At 39.8% G+C, this 24,381-nt stretch overlaps 1 protein-coding gene across 1 annotated transcript in view; it reads right to left on the bottom strand.

The window, feature by feature from the left end:
- The window catches only part of SKOR2 (SKI family transcriptional corepressor 2), a 34,518-nt gene that overhangs the window by 2,858 nt on the left and 7,279 nt on the right, over positions 1-24,381 (bottom strand). The window contains exons 4-6 of the mRNA XM_059039742.1: positions 15,308-15,373; positions 14,829-14,927; positions 5,343-5,410 (exon numbers count right to left, since the gene is read on the bottom strand). Of these exons, the coding sequence (XP_058895725.1) occupies positions 5,343-5,410; positions 14,829-14,927; positions 15,308-15,373 (233 nt within the window). The remainder of the gene's footprint in view (positions 1-5,342; positions 5,411-14,828; positions 14,928-15,307; positions 15,374-24,381) is intronic.

Raw genomic sequence — 24,381 nt, 5'->3', positions numbered from 1 at the left:
GAGAAAAAGGATATATAATTAAGAAACGAGTCATTGCATTGTCAAGATGCAAGGCAATAGATCAATAATTGGAAAAGGACCCACTGTAGTCAAAGTCTGTCTCCTGGAGAATCTTAAGGCAGCTTCCAAGGAAGTTCAGACTTACGTCAAGTCCTCTACTTGTTACATATTTAGTCACAAAATCAAAATCTTCTAGGGGCCCAGGGATATTTTTCTAAAAATAAAGTGCTCTGTCTACCTTTTAAAAATATGTAAAACATATTTTAAAAAACTTTCCGTGTTCAGATGGTAGAAATCTGGGCAAGTTCCCATCCTAATGAATACTGGAGAACCTCCAAGAAAAGACCACACTGAAGAGCTGTGCCCTTGCCAACGAGGGCGCACTCCTCCAGAAACGTTAAAGACCTGTCACCGCTCCTTTCCCTGCAAGAAGCACAGCGCTCACACCATCAGAAAGTTGTAAACTGACTTTTTACAAGTCCATGGTGAACGAAACATTAGTACTAAATCTATTGGTTGAACATGAATTTTAATTAAGGCTTAAATGAGGAACTTTAAGACTGGTTCCCTCTGGCTGCGTGTGGCTGCAGTGTTCTGGAAAAACAGCAGAGGGCACTTCAAGACTAGCATATTTTAAAAGCACTTTTTCTCAATCTACGTGCCCCTTGGTAGCGATCCAGCAAGTTCAAAGGATGTGAATCTGGGTCTAGCCATTTATCATGCGTTTTCTGTTGCAACTTCACGGTGTCCTTCAAGAACTATGACTAATGTCTTCAACAACTTTGTCTTCAACTATAGCATGCCTTCAGCAAACCTACGGTAGTAGCTTATGCATACATGTACTTGCTTTAAAAAATCGTTGCCAAATTAGCAATAAAAAATTTTAAAAAGGTTATCAAGGCATCACAGTAGTCTCGGCTCATGTTGTAAACTACATTATATTCCAGTCCTTGGAAAAACTTTAATCAAAAGGCTATACACTGTTATAGATGTAGAAAACAAACTTATGGTTACCAGGGGATAAGGGGGGAGGGATAAATTGGGAGATTGGAATGGATATATACACACTACTATATATAAAATACATAACTAATAAGGATCTACTATATGGCACAGGGAACTCTACTCAATATTCTGTAATGGTCTATATGGGAAAAGAATCTAAAAAAGTGGATATATGTATATGTATAACTGACTTAACTTTGCTGTACACTTGAAACTAACACAACATTGTAAATCAACTGTACTCTAATAAAAATCTTTTAAGAATGGTTATACACTTAGTAAAATGCCTTCCCTTTCTTCTTTAAATATTTTTTTTAAATTGAGATATAATTTACATATAACATTGTAATGGTTTCTTCACCTTCTTCTCAATCCTAAGAGATGATGGTTTTGTTTTAAAAATTGAACTTTTTTTCCTGGAACCAGAGCTCACTTGTGAATGAGAAATCTTTTGCTCTTTATTATACTAAACACTAACATCTTCATGAACGTGCTAAATTCTAAAACCTTTGTATTTGGTTCATATTGAGAGGAACATATTTCTTTGCTTGTATAAATAAATCTGGTTTGGTAATAAAAACATTTTAAGCATTTGAAAACCCAGAGCAGAGGTGGGGGACTATAACACAAACTGTGATAAGGACTGTAAAACTCTCATTTTAAACTATTTGTAAAAAAAAAAATATTAGCTTGTGGCCCATGTATATGTGTTAAATAAACTGCATATGCTTTAAATCTCACATTAGATAAATGCACATTTATTTATTAACAGACAAAGAGAGTCAATCATTTGAGTCTATAGTCATCACAACTTTGCATTTAACAAACTGTAAAAGGAAGCAATGGTGTAGAAATTACAGTCAGTGGAGAATCTAAAAATGCAGGAACCAAAGAAATTCATAAGTTTTCTTTCTATGGCAATGATACCCAAGATGCTTTCGAGATCATCTTGAATAAGAACACTGTGCAACAGCATAGGATAAATGCATTGTGGGCCTATGGGAATTGTTACAAAATATGATGGTTTTAATATATTTGAATTCTCCATGACTGCAGGATAGAGTGTGTTTTTATTTCATCTAAAGGAAAAGATGCGTATTCTGTAAGCAATTGACTATTCTGTAATACATGCTTTGTAAACTTTAAATATAAAATAATTTAAACATAAAAGAATAGAATAATTTTTGGTGAATTGTTCTGTTCTCAAGGAGCAAAGCATGTAACTATATTTACTGATGAATTAGAGCATTCAACTAAAAATACTGAGAAAGTCAATAATTGTGATACCTAACAACTTCTTGATGATATTTAGGTATAATTTTCTAAAGACATTTTTCTCCAGTTACATTAGCGAGTACAACAAGCTGAATAAGGGACAGGATAAGTTTCTGTTCAAGTAACCTTGAGTTTGCTGCCTCAGTTCTAAAGCAGATGGTATAGTGTGAACACAGGTCTTCCCCGCACAAATATATCTCTAGCCACCAGGGCTCAAATAGTTCCACTAATAGAGGTACTACTTTGAGAAGGGGCATACCATTAAATTGATTACTTGTATCGGCACAGCATTTTATGTTTACATGTGCATTTCATGTTTACTAAACACTTGTGCCTTATCATATCCCTGTCAGGGTACTAGTTTGGACCTTATAACAGGTCCCTTTGGTTTAGAAACTGATAACAATGAACTATACAGGATGAATCTTGAACTCACGTTTGCAGACCTTAAAGCTTGTATCTGTTAGTCACAAGGACAGTGCTGTAATACATAAGCTCCCAGTAATTCACTAGTATGCCTTATTTTAGTAGTTTTGGTCTTAGTTACCCAGCACACAAAAAAAAAAATTTAGGAAATCAGGACCAAGCCAGGTAAATTTGGAAAAGAATTAAGAGGACTGCTACATGACAGTATCAGAGTTGGGTCAGGGGGCATCCATGGGTGGTGATTAATTCAACAAATGCCTACTGATCCCTATTTGATGTTAGACACCATGCTAGGTGTTGAAGGTAGCACGAGGACCCGGGCATCTAAGGATAGGGGACACAAAAGAAGGGGAAGAAGCAGAAGGGACGAATCATGTCTATATCACCAATTTTCATGTTGGTAGCCTGGATGTATTTTGTGGATTTCAGGAATTATATGGTACCTACAAGGCTGGGGGAAAACATTCCAGCTCCTCCCAAAGAATTTAATTTGCAACGAGGAAAATTTACTATCTAGAGGAATATGAATTAATAACACTTGTCTAGATAAATAAATACATAATGATAAAATATTTTGCAATACAACATAATAAAGATATTTTGTAATACCAATTTGTATCTTCCATATACCAAATATCTCAAAAGACAAGAGATATTTTTTCATTTATTAATGCTGCCTGCTTATTACATGGATGCAATATCATTTCCTCTTTTACTAAAGAAACCAAAAGTCAAAGAAAATTAAGACATTAAAATTACATAACTGGCCTTAAATAACTGGCACTGAAATAACTATTTAGTTTCCTTTCCTAATGCCCATTTTGCTATGCTCATCACCACCCAGCCGTCACACATTTTTGGTTGCATATGTGGCAATGTTTGTTTTAAGAGTCTGAAAACGATATCCTATGTAAAGTAAGTAAGGTCTTAAAATTTTATATGCTTCTACCTCTGATTCTATCTTTACATTCTTCCTCTGGACAAATAAAACAATACGTAAATTCACAGCAAGTAATGAGCAGCTCTTATTATCTAGGTATCAAAAGCTAAGAAGAGTAGATACTTTTTTTTAACCCCTGTGGGGGATTCGTTTTCACTTGATTAAGAAAATCCTTCTGTTCCCCAGTGAAGTTAGGTGCAAATAAAAGTAACACAAACAAAACCAAAACAAGAAGAAGGATCCTGTTTAAGAGAGTCTTATGTTGAGGTGGTTTTCAGAACTGAGAGTTGTTAACCAGCACTTGAGATCCAGGAAAACCTCAGAAGGAGGGTTAAAGTTAGAAGCAGTACTTTTAATAGAGCCCCTAGAATGGGGGAAAACATGAAATACAAGGCTGCTTTCAAAATGACTCTCAGCAATCTCCATGAACGCAAGCGTGATTTCTCCCATGCAGAAAGGAAACATCAATAACCATCTTCCTTAAATAATCCTGACAGAAAGCTAGATGCCTGGCTCTCTAGACAAGACAGGCGGGTCTGCATAGAAACATGCTTCATGGTATAAGGATAACGTGGACCAGCTCAGAAACACCAAGCAACCCAAATTATAATAATCATGCTGTGAAGAACACTAAGGATCAATGTATGTCTTTACCCAGGTGATTAAAAATATCTTATAAATGGACTTGTGGCGCAGTGGTTAAGAATCCGCCTGCCAACGCAGGGGACACGAGTTTGAGCCCTGGTCAGGGAAGATCCCACATGCCGCGGAGCAACTAAGCCCGTGAGCCACAACTACTGAGCCAGCGTGCCACAACTACTGAAGCCCACGCGCCTAGAGCCCATGCTCCCCAACAAAGAGAAGCCACTGCAATGAGAAGCCCGGCACCGCAATGAAGAGTAACCCTCGCTCACCTCAACTAGAGAAAGCCCGTGCACAGCAACGAAGACCCAACACAGCCGTAAATAAATAAATAAAAAATCTTACAAAAACTAAGCAGAAATTATTTCCCCATTGTACTCATGAAAATGAGGAAGCTTGGGAGACTGCTTTCAAAGCACTAATAAATAATACCAGATGTATCTGCATGGGGACAAAGGGTGAGGCATTCAGGAAAAAAGAAAAAAAACAACTCAAAAAACGAAAAACATAAAACCTCGCAACATTTATTTATCAGACATTTTCCTGTTTCCCTGTTTCTGTATAAATAGATCTTTGTCAGTGTCCACTTTCAGACATGATTAGGATAGAGTAACACACTTCATTTGGAAATAATTCGTTTCTTTTCATCATCGTTCAAGTGAATTTAATTGATTAATTGTATTTATACTAAGTTCTATTGACAGCAGAGGGCCTGCTCAGGTCTGGGTGGTGGAAGGAGCAGGAAGACAAAGACGATGGCCCCTTCCCTGAGCTTCTGGTGCAGCCCAGCTGCACAGCTGTGTTCAGAAGTTTGCACAGCGGAAGACAATGCAGGTTCCTCTGGTTCACCCTCAGAGACAATGTACACATCTGTCTATTAAAACATGGTAGCCTGCATCTAAGTAAATCTCTTGGCAATTAGCATCTAAACCAGCGGAGAGGGAAGTGGACCAAAGGATTTCAAGGCAAAAACACAAACAGCTTCATACATATTGGGTGCTTTGAAAACAAACCCATCACCTTGCATTTATTTTTAAGTATAAATGCATCTTACAATTTGTAACTGTTGCACCATTTCTTCTCGGTAGGCTAGTTCCCTTTTCATTTGATCCTGAAAATTATCTGGTAGGAGTGAGAAACAGAGAGATAAATTAATTAAAGTGCAAAATCTACTATTGGTATATTTAGTAAAAATATTACTGACAGTCTCATAGAACCGCCCCCACCCTGCCCTTTGGTATTTTTAAAAGTAAACACTATAGTTGTTTGAAGAGATGTTTTCTTCAAGACTGTGATTTAATCCGAATAGACAGTAAATCCTGAGAGGCTAAGGTCTATCTCTTATATTTCACAGAATCACATAGCCCATCTAGTATAATCCCTTGCACATAATAACTACTCAGGAATGTCGAGGGCAGCATGTTCTCTAGTCTTTGAACACTTGAGCCAGTCACAGTACTGAGAGCTTCCACTGTCTTCAGAAGTCTAGTGCTAGTGACGGGGTGAAGCTCAGACAAAGCCAATCATAGGAAACGTGGACCCTTGTGCACGCGAACCCTTGGGTGATAAGACGTAGGTCTGTTAGATGTGCCTGCCTGGCTACACTGCAGCTCATCTCATGTCTAAGAGAGTGAGTGATAAATGTATTCTGACTGGACTCTCCCAACCTGCAAACTCTCCCACCCGGTAGCAGCCTTATCTTATGTCCTCCTTGGGCCTATGTGGTTCTACAGACCTTGCCTCAATCTGAGAAAGAAGGAACTTTAAGAAATATTGTGCAAAATATCGTTGCCATTCTACATATTGATCATTTTTATTGTATTTCCAGAAAGGAATGACTTCCTAATGTGCATCATGTTCTTTCGTCTTCTCCATTGATCTTTTTAAAGTGTGGACTTGGCTAACTTCAGCTTTTTCGGCTTTAAATGAGAAATTAACATGATTTCATATGAATCTGTGGTGGATTGTCAGGGCAGGGGCTTGAAGAAACCAGAAACTCTGTCATCATCTCGTCTCTTCCTTTCATCTCTACAGCCAACTGGTGTGTGAGTCCTGTATATTCTCCCTCCATCCTCTCCTCTCTTTGCCGTTGTTACCTCCCAAATGCGGACACCTCTTCCCTGAAAAGTTTCCCAACTGACCATCTGGCCTCCAAATCCCTTTCATTCTCCTGCTTAAAACTCCATGAGGGTTTCCCATTGCTTTCAGGGTAAAAAACCCTTTACCACTCATGAGATTCTGGATACTTAGAAACTAAAAACATTGTTCTTTTTATTTTTTTGATCTATCTTTCTACACTATTTGAATTCCTTCTCCAACCTCAAGCATGTATTTTTAATTAATTAATTTTAAAAGACCTTTTTAAAAGAGCAGTTTTAGGTTCACAACAAAATTAAGAGGAAGGTACAGAGATTTTCCATATATACTCTGAGCCTCCCCCAACACACACAGCCTCCCCCATTATCAACATCACTCACCAGAATTTGTTTCCACGGATAAACCTACATTGACACCTCATTATCACCCAAAGTCCATAGTTTACCTTAGGATTCACTCTTAGTGTTGGACATTCTATGGGTTTGGACAAGTATATAATAACCTATGTCTATCCTCACAATATCATACAGAGTATTTTCACTTCCCTGAAATCCTCTGTGCTCTGCTGATTCATTCCTCCCCTCCACTCCACCCCTAGCAGTCACTGATCTTTTTACTGTCTCCATAGTTTTGCCTTTTATTATATACATATTTTTAAGAAGACCCATTTCCTGCTCTCACCTCAGACTTTGATGTGAAAGTTACTGTAATAGAGGTAAGCCTGTGGTACTATGCAAGGGTCAAGGAAGGGGCCCTCATTCCCTTGGAGGGTTAAGCAGGAGGAAGAGCTTGAGGAGATGTGATCAGCATTCTTCGCTAAGATGTGGAGGCGGGAGTAGGGAACAGCAAGTGGCTCAGCTGGAGCTGCTTGCAGCAAAGGGGGCAGAGGAAACGCCTTCCACCGCATCACCCACCAAACCACTCTCCAGTCCACACGTGCATTGCACTCCCAGCCACTCTGTGTTTGCCACTGCTGTGGCCTGGCCCTTACAGCAAACATCTCCCTTTTCTTTAAAGTCCAGCTCAAACGTTCTGTCTTCTGAAATGTTCTCTCCAATTCTCCTGCCCTCTCCCGCCAGAATTAGCCACATTTCTCTTGTATCCTCCAGCACTCTGTACATACCTTTGTTAATGCAGCCATAATCCGTACTATGATTAGTTGCTATACATCTGTCTCTCAGTGAAACAGTGAGGACAGGAAGATAAGTTTTAGACACTTTTAAAATTTCCAACGCCCACCACAGGGCCTGGCACACAGCACGGGCTAGTTAATGAACGAGGAATGAATAGAACAATGAAGTACCCACCAGAAGGTCTGGATTCTGCCTTGGACAGTAATTACTCCCCCTCTGGAGGCTCAGACCCTTATTGGAACAGACAAGGGTGTGGAACGATGTGCTTCTGTAAGGTCCTTTCTTGCTCTACTGCTTTAAGATTTGATGACAAGGTAAACTGATTTGGTTGGGCTCCACACACCCAGTTCTGTCTTTCCTGTGTTGGAAAATGGGGAGTGGCTATACTTGAGTGACTTATACTTGACTTATACTGATAAAAATTAGAAGTCAGGTACTGTATGAGGGGCTGGCACCCACCTGCCACCTCAGGATGCTCTGGAGGTAGGTCAAAGCCCATAGGCTGGGTACAAGGTAACAGGAGCCAGTGCTCCACAAACTGCCCTGGTTCCAGTGCCCTTGGCCCAGTGCCTGGGCCAGAATACCTTCAGAAGATCAGTGTGTTTTCCAGACACCAGAGCACATCCCAAGCAGGTCTCCCTCTGTGAAGGAGAGAACTGCCCTCTGAACCTCAGCAGCTTCTTCTGTCCCTCTCGGGCTCTGCAGTGCGTCTGATCAGGGTGATGCTGAGGTGGGTGGGAGATGAAGGGCGGCCTGAAGCTGGCTGTGGCACCTCCCTGGCATCCCAGGAGAGTCTGATGTTGCAGAAGGAAATAGCTAAGGGTAATTTGGAGTGGCATGATGATAGCTAGTCCTTACTTAATTCATGCTCATTGCTCTACGATGGCACACAGTACAATTCTTTAAGTTAAAGTGGAAAAAAGAATGAAGCTGTTAAAGTGCCAGAAAAATGGTGAATATTTTTATAAAATTGGAGTGAGGAAGGGCATCAAAGACAAAAAGCAAACAAGAAAGACAGATTTGATTAGATAAAAGTGTAAAACTTTGGTATGACAATAAACACAAAACACCAGAGTCAACATTTAAAAATGGACAGAAACAAAAGAATATTTGCAACATGACAAAGAATTAATATTTTAGTATATAAAGAGTTCACATAAACCAGAAGAAAATGAACATGTCAAAAGAAATATGGGGGGCTTCCCTGGTGGCGCAGTGGTTGAGAGTCCGCCTGCCGATGCAGGGGACACGGGATCGTGCCCTGGTCCGGGAAGATCCCATATGCCGCGGAGCGGCTGCGCCTGTGGGCCATCGCCGCTGGGCCTGCGCATCCGGAGCCTGTGCTCCACGACAGTGAGAGGACCGCGTACGGCAAAAAAAAAAAAAAAAAAAAAAGAAAGAAATATGGGGAGAGAATACATGAGCATTCACAAAACTTACAAATGGATGACAGACCTGTGCAAAGTGTTCAATATCAATGAAAGAAAAGGAAATGATATGAGGAACCACTTTTTCCATTTAAGTTAGCAAAGATCTAAAGAAAAGATGATACGTGGTGTTCCAAGGATGGAAGTATAAATTAGTACAACCTTTCTGGAAAGCAACATAAAATTATGTATCAAGAGCTTTGAAAAGTTCATACTCTAACAGAAATTCTTTTAGGAGTTTATCCTAAGGAGATGATCATGGATTTGTACAAAGATTCAGTAACAACGATGCCTAAAACTTGGATAAACTTTAATGTCCAATATAAGAGTGCATTTATAGACTGCTAGGTAGTCTTGAAAAGAAGCTCATATTAAGTGCAAAAAAGGAGGGTAGGGCTTCCCTGGTGGCGCGGCGGTTGGGAGTCCGCCTGCCGATGCAGGGGACGCGGGTTCGTGCCCCCGTCCGGGAGGGTCCCACGTGCCGCGGAGCGGCTGGGCCCGTGGGCCGTGGCCGCTGAGCCTGCGCGTCCGGAGCCTGTGCTCCGCGACGGGAGAGACCACAGCGGTGAGAGGCCCGTGTACCGCAAAAAAAAAAAAAAAAAAAAAAAAAAAGGAAAAAAAAGGAGGGTAAAAACTGGTGTGTGTAATATTTCATTTTGTTTAAAAAATGATTTAATATGCACTAGAAAGGCTGAAACTCCAAAATGTTAACATTGGTTTCCTCTAGGTGACAGGATTATGGGTGACTTTTATTTTCTTTCCTTTATGTTTCTGTATATTTAAAATTTTCTACAAGAAGCATGTGTATAACTTTAGAGATATAAAGATTGTTAATTGGCAAGAGAAAAAAAACTAAAAGTTTTGCTATGTTCTAAGGTTTATGAAGACACAATTTAAGTGGAGATGAAAAAATCATTAAGCTGTTTTCTCTAATGAGAATCACTTGAAACCCAACTCTTTTCGGAAGACGATAGCATAAAAAGAGGTGGCAGAGAAAAGCACTGAAGGCTGTGCTCTGCAAACGTGGACAGTTTGAAAAGCCAAAGAGTTTTTCAAACAGCAACAAAAAGTATCCAGCCTACATACCTGGCACTAGAAATAAGCAGAGAACTCATATGGTAGATCTAGTCTCCCTGGTAGAGCCTACTCATCAAGCAATAGGCTTTGGGGCTTATTTCATTTACATAGTCTTTATTTTGTTATCACTGCTTTTAAACAACGACAGAGACTTTTGATCTGTACCATGTTTTAGAATTCCCATCCCTCCTCTAGAGGATGCTACAACAAAGAGCGAGGAAGGAAGGATGGAAACCACTGAACACAGAATGAATCTAGTAACAGCCACAGGTGAAAGATGGGACTGTCATATTCGGGTGGATGAAATGTAGTTTGTTTTTAATAAGAAGTAACCTTAAAAGTAACTTGGAAAAGAAATTTTTTATAAAAATCGAAAACGATGACATGATCAAAATCTACCAGTTAAGCTTTTCACAAAACCCCAGTCATTAGGTCTTCCCTGTTGTAAACCACTGGCCTTTCCACTTGGTTCTCTCAAGTGCCATGAATTTGTCATCATACCTGCAAATCCAAGGACTCAACTCATGAGTCCTTGCTAATCTCCTTTATCAGTGATCCAATCTCATCTTCATTGTCAGTTTTAATCTCTTCAAATATGACTCCAACATTTATATCAACCATTGATTGGAGCATACGTCATGTTCCCACAATTTGCTGCATGTGCAGCAACAGAAGACTCTTTCCTGAAATTATTTACCACACTGTCGGGTAGAGGGTGAAAGAATCAGAGAGGAGTGAACACAAAACACCCATGGAACTAGAAATAAACACAGGAGGACTTCAGCACAGAGTGCATATTGCAAGAGTGGGAAGGCTTCCTGGAGGTGGCAGAGCTTGAGCTGTGTCCCAAATGATGAGGAGCACCTAGACAAGGGAGGCATTTGGACTAGAGAAATGCAGGGCGCAGAGGTGGCAAGTGAGGGGTGAGGGCGGTCCGCAGGCTAAGTGGAACTGAGTAGGGGGAGAAGTGGAAATAAGCCTGGAAATAAGCCGATTATGGAGGGTTGTAAAAGCCAGTCAGGAGACAGACTGGACGCGATATGGTCAGCAATAGGGAATCACTGTAGTGAGTGGAAGATGTGGTGCCAAAGGTAGGTTTTTAGGAAGGCAGGGCTAATGGCAGCGAGCAGAAAGGGCTGGAGTGGGGAAGGGAGGTGAGGACGCAGGGCACCCCGCAGCAGCGACACAGGAGAGGGAGAGGGTGAGGGCCTTCTCCATTCGTGGCCTCATCCAGCAACCCTTTGGCAGGTCCCAGTCAGGCCTAGGCTCCGAAGTTGTACTGATGGCCAGTGGCAAGAGAGTAAAATGAATGAAGAACTACAGCAAAGGCCTGAATACTGTAATAAAGGAAGGTGCAAGGTGTTGGAGGAGAAGGGAGGAAGGAGAGATTCACTAGGGAAGGCAGACACAACGTGATGGCTAAAATGACTTCTGGATTTGCAGCTGCAAATCAGACCAGTTCTTAGTGGGAGAGCTCGGAATGGTGGCATCTTGGGGGCAGGGTCTCCAACCATTTATTCCTGTCCAATTAAACATGACTGTCATTGCAGGATGTGGGACCAGCTGTCCTGCTGTCATCTCAGTGACCTTGATAAAGGTGGAGCTCCTCCTCATCCATTTCCTCCCAACTCTTATTTCTACCCAATCTAGATTACATTTCTCCCACCTTCCCTCAGGATCCCCTCCTGAGCTCTCTTCTCATGTTCTACCCAGTTTTGTCAACTAAACGGATTGTCTCGTATCAAAATAAGTTTCACTGCCTGTTTCATCCTCTATAACTACAGCCCAGGAAAGCTCTAGAAGTTCTGATTTCTAATATCAGCTGGTTTACAATAAAGCCCCTGCAGGAATGTACATATTACCCTTAAAATGGTAACAGTAGCAGCAACTCACATTACTATGGATCAGTCACTAGTCACTATGCGAAACACTTTATACACTTAATCCTCTCGGCAACGCCACGAGACGGGTAGTAGCATTGTTCTACAGTTGAAAAGGGGGGTTAGGTAACTTGCCTAAGGTTACTCAGTGGGGGAGTCGGTGTCCAAACCTGGAGACCCCGCTACCAGCCGCCAGGCTCTCTGCTGCCTCCACCTGCATGGTAAATGCCTGCTTGCTCTGCGGTGTCAGCTCCTTTCCTCCTCCCTGCATTTCCCCATCAGAGTCTTGCAGCTCTGGAAGCCTCTGTCCAGCAAGTGGACAGACTTGCTTGTCCTTCCTCGTCCTCCCAACCTCTGCCCACAGAGTATGGAGGCTTGCTTTCTCCCCCTCCTCCTCTTCCACTTTCCTCCCTCCCCCACCTCCTCCTTCTCTTCCTCTCATCTTTATCCTCACCATCTGTGCCACAGGTCATTACTCACTCCCAAAGCACAACAAGAGAAGCTCAGAAGTTTGGACTCATTCTAGAAATGCTTTCCGAGAGCTCGGTGTTAATAGTTTCCTCTTCCTCCCTATGCTTCGTCATCTCCATCACCGTCACTGCTGATGTTATCGAGCACTTATCCTGTGCTAGGGATGTGCTCAGACCTTCACGGGGATCCTTGCATTTGGTCCTCATCTTCCTGTGGGACAGGAATTATCTGGCCCACTTTACCGTTTCCAAGGTCCTACAGCCATGAGGTAGCAGAGCCACAAAGTATCTCAGGGTATTTTGAGCCTGGATTCCTAACTGTCCCAGGTGATAGCTTAGCTTAGGTCCCCAGTGCTCTAAGTGAACTGGGTTTGAAGTGTTGTGACTGTGAGTCCACCTCCTGGTAAAAAGCTCTTGCTGGGATTCCTCTCTGCTTCCTTCTGATGCGGCTTTACAAAGTTCCATCCTCCCCTTTCCATCTGGGTGAATCTAAACCTGTCTGCCAGCCTCACGGCCTCTCACATTTAGTTAGCAAGCACTTAATGTGCATTTGCTATTTTCACTGGTGTGAAATTAACTGCCTCTTTGTGGTGTGTCTAAACCACGCATTATTCAAACTTGGGCACCACTTCCTTGGTCAGTGGAGTACGCTGTCGACAAAAAAGGGCAAAACTTTTCTGTTGTTGTTTAATTGAAGTGTTTCACATACGTGGAAATCACAGAGGATTCATTTTAATTCACACCAAAAGGATGAGTGATGGGTCTGAATGGAAACTGGACAGTGGTACTACAACATTCTAACTTTTTAAAAAAACAGAAACACAAACATGTTGTATGGTAGAGTAGTTAGTAAGAAAATGTATAAATTACTTAATTCCTTAAAATGATTGATCAGCTTTTATTAATGGGATAAATTATGGCTACACTGGTTTCACATGGAGTTAGGTGGATACTTTGGGGATTCAGTGGGATTTGGACTCACTCTGCTGGATCTGCAAACTCAACAATTAGATAAACATCAGCTTAGAAGGGACACAAATCACTCAGTGTCTGCTCATCGCTGCAAGGAACTGTGCAGTCTTTTTTAAGATGTGGTTTTAGAAATGAGAGAATCCTGGATCCCTTGGAAGCACCTGTTTTTCAAGGTTTCAAAGATATTTTTAATATGTTTCTCTTTTCCTTGAAGCTACAAATGTCATGATGATCCCAACACACTATCAAAAGCTACTGGCCATTCTCCTCCCTTCCATCTTATTCTAAGCCTCAGCAGGCATTCTCCAAATTCAAAATACTGAAGCATCGTGAGCTCCAAACCTCCCTTGCGGATACTGACAGATCACAAACTTGACCGACCCTATCGCTCCTTGGGGCCAGAACTCTCTTCCATCATGAGTCCTCTTCATTTTTATCCCTGCTAAGCAGTCTGGTGGAACTTAGTTTGACATGTTACCAGGAACCCAGTACTATTCAAAAATGCTACCCGAGAAGGCATGTGTTTCAGTTTGTGCTGATGATTACATTTGAGAAGCTCTGGCGAGTGCAGACTTTTGTGCTCATACTATTAAAATTGTCACAATTACTGAAAAATCTTTTTCTGGATGTTTGCCTATGGCTCTACCACAGGAATTACCAACATGAGTTTTGTGATGCCTGGATTAAAAAACAAAGGGCACTGACATTCTAAAAAAGTGTCCCTGAAAAAATTAATATTAAATGTATATAATTTAAAATATGACTAAAGGAAACTCCAAAAAGCTTGAAAAATACTACTGTGATGTATTTGTCCAAACGTGATTCAGAGCACGACAGGTGAATTTTAGGAATCTGGACACCTATCATAGGTCTTTCTGAAATTCTAGGACTCTGGGAGTAGAACCAATAGTTTTTATGCTACAGTTTCTCTTGCCACCAAATTTGGAATGGAATTTTAATACTAAATATGGATGGAGAATCCCAAACTACTAAAATTGTACTAATTTTAATGAATAAACTATGTGTACATTGAATTGTTGAATTTTAAATCTTCATGTCTCAAGCACCAGGCAGCTCTCTAGCACTATCTGAGAATAAGAATTAACTGTTCTTTTGTTTTTCCTACCTTAGAGAAAAAAATACCTGAGTAATTCTTTTGTTTTAAAAAATATTAATATTTCTGACTATTTAAATATATTTACATATTTAATGGTATATTTGCATACATGTTTTAAATGTACACAATACATATGCACAGATACACATATACCAATAGAATAAACACCAAAAGGTTCTTATAAGAAATTTTATGTCAGCTGATTCAAAGCATAAATAACAGGCTAAAATTTCCAAATACTTTGGGACCACCGGAAGACCCTGTGGTACTTTGTGTAATCACATAACATTTAGAAGCCTATCCTTATGCCTAATAATAGAAATGTCATCAAATATCATAAGGCAACGAAATAAAAGTGATTTCTTACTGAATACTGGGAAAGATGTATTTCCTTTTAACACCTGGAATTCTTGTTCTAGTCGTCTCCGCAAATCTATTTGTTCAAATAAAACCTTCTGAAGTTCTTCTAATAAAGAAAAAAAGAGGAATCATTTTACTAATCTTTACAAATAATTCTCCAGAGAACTGTTATATATGGCAATTTATTATTATAAGACAAAATATTTTACCAGTTTAAAAAGTGTCGCATAGACATAGGATAGATTTTGTGCAGAAATCCATGAATATCAATCAATGTAATGTATTATTTTAAAGTATTATTTTACAGTGTCATGTATTGATTGATATGTATGCATTAATCTCAATTATATCCACCCCATCGTCCATATATTATTCATATGCTGCTTGTCAAGCTTAAAATATAGTGTGGAACAAAAATCTCCTCCTATTATCTCTTTAGTCTTTTAAAGCTAAGAGAAGTTCTACAGAATTAAAACTTTTCCATACCTTTCCCCATATTTTCTACATCCTTTCTGAGTGAATGAGGTGAATTCGTCTCTTGTGTGTGTTCACCTTTAAAAAAAAAAAAAGGAGAAAAAAAATATTAGTTTTGTGTAGGCTATTTTCTGCAAGTTGTTATTTTCACTTTCTATTAATATTTACAAAAGAGTTTTTAAAATATAACTTCAAGGTGGAAGTCCTTGGAGCCAAACGTCGTCCTCATTTACTCGTGTATCATTCCCCTGAGCCATGGAGGGGAGTGACAGAAAATGAGGGCCGAATCCACCTAGACTGCGACGACAGCTCCATGAAAGCAGACTCCTGATGTCAGCCTCCCTCCCAGCCCCTACCACTGCCCAGCCTTTACAACCAAGCTAACTGCTAGAAGGGCAAAAGAGGATGTTGAACAGCTGACATTTCTGGGAGAAATCTGATCAGACTCCCTCTGTTTCTAGAAGTGAAGAAGCCTGATTTTATTGGGAAAGCACCCGACACCATGGAAGCAGAAGCCTCCAGCCTTCTTGGAGCACCAAAATGTGGGGTGGTGAAAAAGCAGCAGGAGGAGGCTTTAGCTGTCCCTGGGAGAGAAGTTATGAGCCTGGAGTGGTTTCCTAATAATTGACAGTTTTTTGAAAAGAAATCAACCTAAAAGAAAGAAATGAAATAAGTTATGCTACTTTGTAACAGTCATATGCTTGCTGATGATAGTTTCTTAACTACTTGTCTTCAAACAGTATAAAGTGTATTGTGGATAGAAGTTAGATTGCTGTTCTTACCTAGTTTTCTTCTGTCCTAACTAGAATGATGACAAGCTAAGAAAATGTATATATCTACAGTCATAAATTGAGTCTACATAATCCAGAAAACATAAACAAAGCAAAGAAATGCATTCATTCAGCTATCAGAATTAAAAAAGGTTTCAACTTGTTATTTGCAATTACCCACAGAATTTAATTAAGCTTTCCGTTTCTATCTATAGGGATATGGCAGTGCAGACAAAGGTGCTCTGAGAAGGTTTCCTCTACCCCCCTCCCCTGCCCCCCAGGTTAGCTCTTCCATGTCCTTGGTGCCGTTTGCTTCCAGCCTTCTGCACCTACTAGGTAGGCTACCTGGAGGAGGGGCTCTGTCTTTTCTGCGTGGCCAGTGCCTTGCACAGTGCTAGACACATACTCATATTCAATAAAGTGTCTTCAGCTGTCACTGAAAGGGACCCTAGGAGGTCGCAAATTCTAAATCACAGCACAAGTTAGATGCATCGTTTCAATTCTGTTCTCTTATCTTTTCATTTCCCTTCCTCAGCAAGAAATAGAGTGAAATGGTCCCGGGCACTTCCAGGAATACTGGAGGAATTTCATTGTCAAGGGAAAAATTTCTGCAAAGAGGGAAACAGAATTTCTTCCCAAAGTGGCAGCCTACAATATCAAGGATGGACAGAAAAGTCCTCAGCCTGATATTATAAGTGGTGATTCTGCAGTCCACATGATGACTGGCAGGGGTATGTGAGTGCAGGTATACATGTGTGCATATGTGTGTATGAAAATACACATGTACAAATATTCCCAAGCATGTGCACAGTTATGGGAAGGCACTCCCTCTGGCTCCCCATCATCAGCACAACAATATCCAGGGCAACGTGAGTTCCTTAATGGCAGCCATTTTCTGTACTCTCTAGATCATATTGGCACAAACTTATTCTCATTTTCGTCTTGGACATGACCTCTCTCTGTAGGCTTTTGAACATTAATACCTTGGCTTTCTTCTCCATATAATAAAGAATGAGGAAATACCGGTGAAGCATTTTAAATACAGACCTCAACGTAATTCCTACAAACTACTATTATCTAAAAGAAGAGTAACACAAAGGTTGATAACAAATCGTAAATGTATAAACCAAGAATAATGATATTTTAAAATGAAGATAAATGCATATTATGTGCAGTTTTACCTATGTTTACTTTAGTCTCAGTTAACCAGATGTTAAATGCATAGATGTTTCATACCCACATAAAATATTGAGGTTGAACAAGAAAAGAAATGAGCATGCACACATCTCTGCATCGATCTACAGAGCATGATGAGATTTTATCATTCTACAACTTTCCCAACCCCTCAAGACATGATTTAAATGAGATAGTTAGTTTCTGAATAGGCAACTCTAGAAGCCATTTCCTTATCACATTATAGACCAGCTTGTTTTTGACCTACTAGTGTATTTTGTGGACTGTTTACCTTATATTACATTTCAACTAGATAATTAACTGAAAAAATTAAAATAATATATGTAAAATTGCATTTCTTTTCTACTTCACAGTTAGGAGGTTTACAGTGGTATGAAGCATTAAACAAATAGCTAGTAAATAAAACTATATTAACCACAGGTGAATCTATAGATGACATTAATAATATGCTTTTCATCTGCTTTGTGAAGGATTAATTAATATTTTACATGTGTCTATTTTAAACAGGAATTTTGCTGTAACTTCTCAGAAAAATCTGCCAGTTTTGAGCTTAGAAGATTCAAATTTCTCACTTGCAAAGGGTTTTAAAAAATGGTTCAATGTTAGGTAAATAAGGAGCACAGAAGCTTCAGCTGCCTTTTGTGTATCTTTCACTGGACCGTTGCCTTTTGCATATTACTAATCTGTGAAAACCAGATTGTTAATGGTGGTTAAAAATGACCTCTGGGAGCCTGGATATGTTTGTTCACTATTACTGCTAATGTTTTCCATCTGGTTTAAAAAAAAAAAAAGCAGTCTAATACTAGATTAAATAAATGAGATTTAGTTGACAATGAGCTTTCCAGTTTTATAAATATTCCATCAGGTTAAATGCGTTTTCCTTTTCCAAAATTAATGAATGCATTTGGAGAAATCCCCAAACTAAAATTCTTACTTTCCTTCCCATTATATTCCCCCTTTAAAAAAAAGTGACAAAAAGGCCAGGGTGGAGGGGGGCCATAGAGATCTTAATTGTAAAAGAAAATAGTTGAGTGGCTTAAAGTTGGAGAGTGATGGATAATTAGGGCATAAAATGCATCCAGTGGACTGATGTGATGAGGACCTGCTGCTCAGGGATGAGTCCACACCAGTTCTCCACAAGCACACGTTCACAGGGCCAGTTAACTGTGACCTGCATCGTTGCCCATGAATCCTGCTCGCACCGCGGGGGCGGGCAGAGACAGTGTGATGCCACATCAGAGAAACTATACCTCTGCTGAGTGCAGCAGGGCCCAGGGAGCCTGGAGCCACATGGTCGCTGCTTCCCTGGTCTCTCCAGGGTCCTCCAGGACCAGGTGGTCCCACGTCCCAGGGGAATGCTCCACCCCACCCTTGGGTCTGCCCTTACACAGCCATCAGAAATTGGAAGTACAAGAGGGATGGATGTGAGAATACACCATGCCAAAGCAGACATGAGCAGTAAATAGCAGATGAAGGGGAGACTGGAGTATCCAAAGGGGGGGGGGGAAAGACCAAAACAGCCAATAGATTCACCAGCACTACGTTTCAAGGCACAACGGTAATGACTTTCTCTTAAACATTATGGCACACCTCTGCTCGAGAACCTGCAGTGTTTCCCCACGGTCTACATTGCAGAATCCACTCAACTCCTCCCCGGGAGACTCCAGGTTCTCCTGTAACCTTGTCCCATCCGGCTCAGCCAACCTGTATTTCTCTGTCACTAAGCACAAACCTTTTACCCAAGACAGACTTTTATTTCTCACATCTGCTGGCTCTGCTTTATGTTGTTTCTCTTCCCTAAGGTGTCCCCCTCCTCTCCCCATCCACCCCAAATCAGAAAGCCACCCAAGTGTCATTTACTCTTTCATAAAACCTTTCCCAACTTCTGCAGATGCCACGGATCTCTTCCTTCCTGGGCTGAAGTTCTAAGTCCATATCATCTTTACTCTGCCACCTCGTACCCAATATTCTAGTGCTTTACCTGTGCTAGTCTGATCTTCCCCAGCTAGAAAATCTGCTTACTGAAGGCAGAGAGATCCTGCCCTACAGGTAACCCCCATCATCTCTACCCTAGCGAGGGGTACAAATATATTCCACACACACTTGTTGTACTTCATTTAATCCAATTTGGTTTGTGAAAGAAATACAAACTAATGCTATTGTAAATCCTCAGTTGTCATAAGGTTTTTAAAGCACGAACTCATTCCTACGAATGAACAAGCACATTTTGATCCATTGTATGGTCTAAGAATTACTCTATATTTTCAGTTTACTGGGGAAGTTTGTTATTGTTTCCATTTTTGTTCCTATCTGACATTTTGAAAATTTCTTTCAGGGACAAATAAAACTGTAGCACTGAATGTTAACTGAGACATGAAAATACTAATTCATGTATGTGTCTGCCATGGCCTCCAGCAGCAAAAATACCTTATATTTTTTAAAAGCTCACTTAATTTTAACAGCCAAATGAGTAGGTCAGATGACCTGTTCTGTTGGTGGTCATGAGATGGGAGAAGTTGATTAAAAGATATTACTATTCTCAAGCTAAACTTGAATTCAATAAATAAGATCATTTAAGTATTGTAGCCTGTATGTGTATAGGGCATCAAAGTATATAGGGTACAATATAAAATACCTGACATTGGACGAAGGGTAAAAATTTTAGCATTCACCCATCCCTTCTATGGCAATACATCCTCCTTCCTTCTCCTTTCAGTCTCACTCCGTTTCCTACCCCTTATCTTGGCTGTCTCCCTTTTTTTTTTTTTAGTCACATGTTACAGTTGTCTTTTTCTTTATTTAACATCTTTATTGGAGTATAATTGCTTTAAAATGGTGTGTGAGTTTCTGCTTTACAACAAAGTGAATCAGTTATACATATACATATGTTCCTGTATCTCTTCCCTCTTACATCTCCCTCCCTCCCACCCTCCCTATCCCACCCCTCTAGGTGGTCACAAACCACCGAGCTGATCTCCCTCTGCCATGCAGCTGCTTCCCACTAGCTATCCACCCTACATTTGGTAGTCTATATATGCCCATGCCACTCTCCCACTTTGTCACAACTTACCCTTCCCCCTCCCCATATCCTCAGGTCCATGCTCTAGTAGGTCTGTGTTTTATTCCCGTCCTACCCCTAGTCTCTTCATGACATTTTTTTTCCCTTAGATTCCATATATGTGTGTTAGCATACAGTATTTGTTTTTCTCCTTCTGACTTGCTTCACTCTGTATGACAGACTCCAGGTCCATCCACCTCACTACAAATAACTCAGTTTCGTTTCTTTTTATGGCTGAGTAATATTCCATCATATGGCCATCATAAAAAAATCTAGAAACAATAAATGCTGGAGAGGCTGTGGAGAAAAGGGAACACTCTTGCACTGTTGGTGGGAATGTAAATTGATACAGCCACTATGGAGAACAGTATGGAGGTTCCTTAAAAAACTACAAATAGAAATGCCATATGACCCAGCAATCCCATGACTGGGCATATACCCTGAGAAAACCATAATTCAAAAAGAGTCATGTGGGCATCCCTGGTGGCGCAGTGGTTGAGAGTCCGCCTGCCGATGCAGGGAGCACGGGTTCATGCCCTGGTCGGGGAGGATCCCACGTGCTGCGGAGCAGCTGGGCCCATGAGCCTGTGCTCCTCAACGGGAGAGGCCACAGTGATGAGAGGCCCGCGTAGTGTAAAAAAAAAAAAAAAAGAGTCATGTACCAACATGTTCATTGCATCTCTCTATTTACAATAGCCAGGATATGGAAGCAACCTAAGGGTCCATCAACAGAGGAATGGATAAAGAAGATGTCTCCCTTTTAAAGTCTCCTTTAAGCCTGCAGCCAGCACTCAGGGGCACTACCCCAGCCTGCAGCCCTAGGGGCTAGCAAGTTGCTTGTCATTGAAGGGTCCTCTCTGTTCCCCCAGGATTGTTGTTGACAACAACTGATGAAAAACATTTGGAAAAAATGCATTTCAGAAAATGCACACTGAAGGGCAAATTTAGTCAATGAAACTATTTTAGTTTGGGGCTGTGTCTATACATGAAATTCACATGGATTCTAATATTTAGGTGAGGAATAAAAAATTTCAGTCAAACATCCAGATGTTTCCATAGTTCATGGGGACTCGTGATATCGTATGTGTTCTAGTGCAGGGGAGCAGACCCCGGAAGGGAAGGCAAGATCTGCCTGCGAAGCTACCAACGGTGTCTGCTCGGTAGTTCCCAGGGCACTGTCACGCCCTCAGGGCTGGGCTGAGGGCCTGCCCTCTGCCTCCCAACAGCCTCAGCACAGGCCTGGCCTCTGTTGATCAAGAGAGACTCCTCTTATATACGTTTAACGGCCAAACAAACACTGAATTTTAATAATTAATCTTAGCTTTATAATCTGACTTAATTTAAAATTTCTGAAAGTTTAATTTTCTCTTTCCCTAACAATCTACCTTAGAGGTACAATTTGGATGGGGTCAAAGTTAATCTACAGTTTGTATAACTAGTACATTGAACAAGAACCAAAATTTAGCACAACGTGTGGTTTAGAGAGGTTTTTAAGAACATTTTGCATTAAGGCATTAAAAAATCAATTACACAGAAAGCAAAGTTAAGTAATTTTCTCCTCTATCAGTGGGACATGGACTTCTGTTAATTTCTTGGTGTTAAATTCTACATTAAACTCTTCCCCTGTGACGTCTGGCACAGTAGTGAGGTCATAGAACAGAAAAGAAAATCAATATCACTGGAGAGGGTATGCTACAAAATGAACTAACTAAATATTAACTCCATTAGCCAAAAAAGGGAACAAGAGCAAGATTAATACTTGTGGGTTCATAGTTAACTAAGAATTACAACAAAATTTACAGTTCATGATCAAAATTTATCATGAGCTGCATACACATTGCTTCTTGAATCAGTATATCAAATTTCGTTGATTAGTGAATTGTGAGTTCATTTAGAATTCTCTTAAGTTTTAGAACTTGTGTTGTCAATTAATGCTATTTTTTATTTTTTTCTGAAGAGTTTTTTTTTGTCCATCTCTTTGATTTTCATATAAATTAGTAAAAACCACAAGAAGGAAAATGTTTCCATAAATAAAAAGAAATTTATATTTGAAATATGAGGATTAGTTAATTTTGAATACATATATTTAAATACCTCAAAATTCGTTGTTCATAAAAATGTCGGTAGTAATTTAGAGGTGGATAAACTGAGGCCAGAGTACTTAAAGGGTTTATCCAAAGTCATCTAGTAAGTGAGAGAATTAAAACTCAGATCTACTAGTCTGTGCTTTTTAGAATTTTTTTCTTCTTCTTTTACTTTAAAAAAAAATCATAAGCATGTTCTAAAATAGAATGGAATAATAAAATCAGAGCGCCTCATCTGCAATATATTCATGAGAAGTGTAGCTGCTTCTTAACTATTCTCAGAAATCCATCCATAGCATATTAAGTACACTAGAGAATCATACCAGTGAAAATCAAATTGATTTTAAAACTTCTATACATATAACAAGATGCAGCCACTCTCAGAGTCCAATGGTTCTGGCATTTCTACAATGAAAGGGATTGGAATTGAGGATGACTCCACTTTACGTGATTTCCTTGACCTGCAATAGCTTTCAGCTGTCTCACCAGCTTACCCCACTGCATTCAATTTCAAATCACTTAACTTCACTAAGGTTATTCAAAACGGAGATGCAAAGCCTTACTCTGGGATTGCAAGCAAAATGCTGTCATTTATATTTTTGAGTAGGTAATATTTTGACCAAACTTCCATCCCCCTAATCTATATTACTTGGCTTTAAAGCAATGGGTCTTATTTTAAAGAGACCTACAGATAAAAGTTCTGGCTTCTGGGGGATTTTGGCTGCTTAAAACTTTATGTTTGGTTCCTCTAATTATAAAGAAGTATAATAATCTGCTATGAGTAAGGTTAATGACCATTAACAGGGAGGTTTTTTAAAAAATCATTAAAAAATGTAATCTTTTTGAAATCACTGAAAAGTAACAGTTACCAATAGGGCTGAAAGGTTGAAGAAAGGCCAAACTTAATTAAAATGATGAACTAAAAAGATGAACTGGAACTAAATATTATTGCTAAACTGAATTTGTATTAGGGATAAATTAAGGCAAGTACCTATCATTTAAAGATAAGTCTGTATCTTTACCTGTTTAGAGAAAGGTCAGAAATTTCCTGATAAACTATATTTATGATTGTCATGGGAGTGAAAAATTCATGTAAAAATCAAAAATCACATACTGACTTATTAGGTAGTTTGAAAAGACATTTCATTCTTCTATGTTATACTGTATATGCACAGAAATAAAACACTGATATTTTCCAATAATGATGATTGAATTAAACGTTGGCTAAAGGGACATATGGTTATATAAACGTTTTTGGATGTTGTGTAGACTGCTATTACAGTATTCATACTGCCTTACACCTTATCTGTCCCCTCCTTTTTATTGGAAGCAACTTGAGAGCAGGGACTGGCATTGATTCTATCTCTGAGTCTCCAGAGCCTAGCAAAATACCTAGCATACAGTAGGTATTCTGAAATATTTGGGGAGTAATTGATTAAATAAACAAATGAATGCTATCATGTACATGTGGAAGTTAACAGTTGTTACCTGGGGAGAAGTAGCTCCATTCACCAGCAAGGTGTTCCAGATAAAGTATTCTACTGCTACCACTACAAAGCAGTTCATCACAGGGCTTCATAATCTCTTTGGCTCATCTGGATTTTTGACACTTTGCTAAATGAACGGATTCTTGGCGTCTGATCACAAGTAAATACATTAATAACAAAATGTAGGCCAATTGGGTGACCCTTTGGGGATTTTCTCAAATGTGCATTCCAGTGTGAAGACCATGAGCTGATCTTTCCTACAAGCAAGGACAGTTGAAGGTACAGCGAGTCCTGCAACAACCCAAACTCCTTAACACTTTCTGGCGTTTAAAATATCTTCTCTGCAGGCTCAGCAAAGGAATCATAAGGGTGAAATTCTTGTGACCCAAGATTCCAAGATAAATTTAACAAAATATACTCTTCACCCAAACATTTGTTCATGTTAATAATATATTTTCATCCTTTCCATGTCCCACCTGTCTCACATTCAATA

This window comes from Kogia breviceps, chromosome 15, assembly GCF_026419965.1.
Source record: "Kogia breviceps isolate mKogBre1 chromosome 15, mKogBre1 haplotype 1, whole genome shotgun sequence".
Classification (NCBI taxonomy): Eukaryota; Metazoa; Chordata; class Mammalia; order Artiodactyla; family Physeteridae; genus Kogia; species Kogia breviceps.
This window is presented reverse-complemented; position numbering and strand designations above follow the sequence as displayed.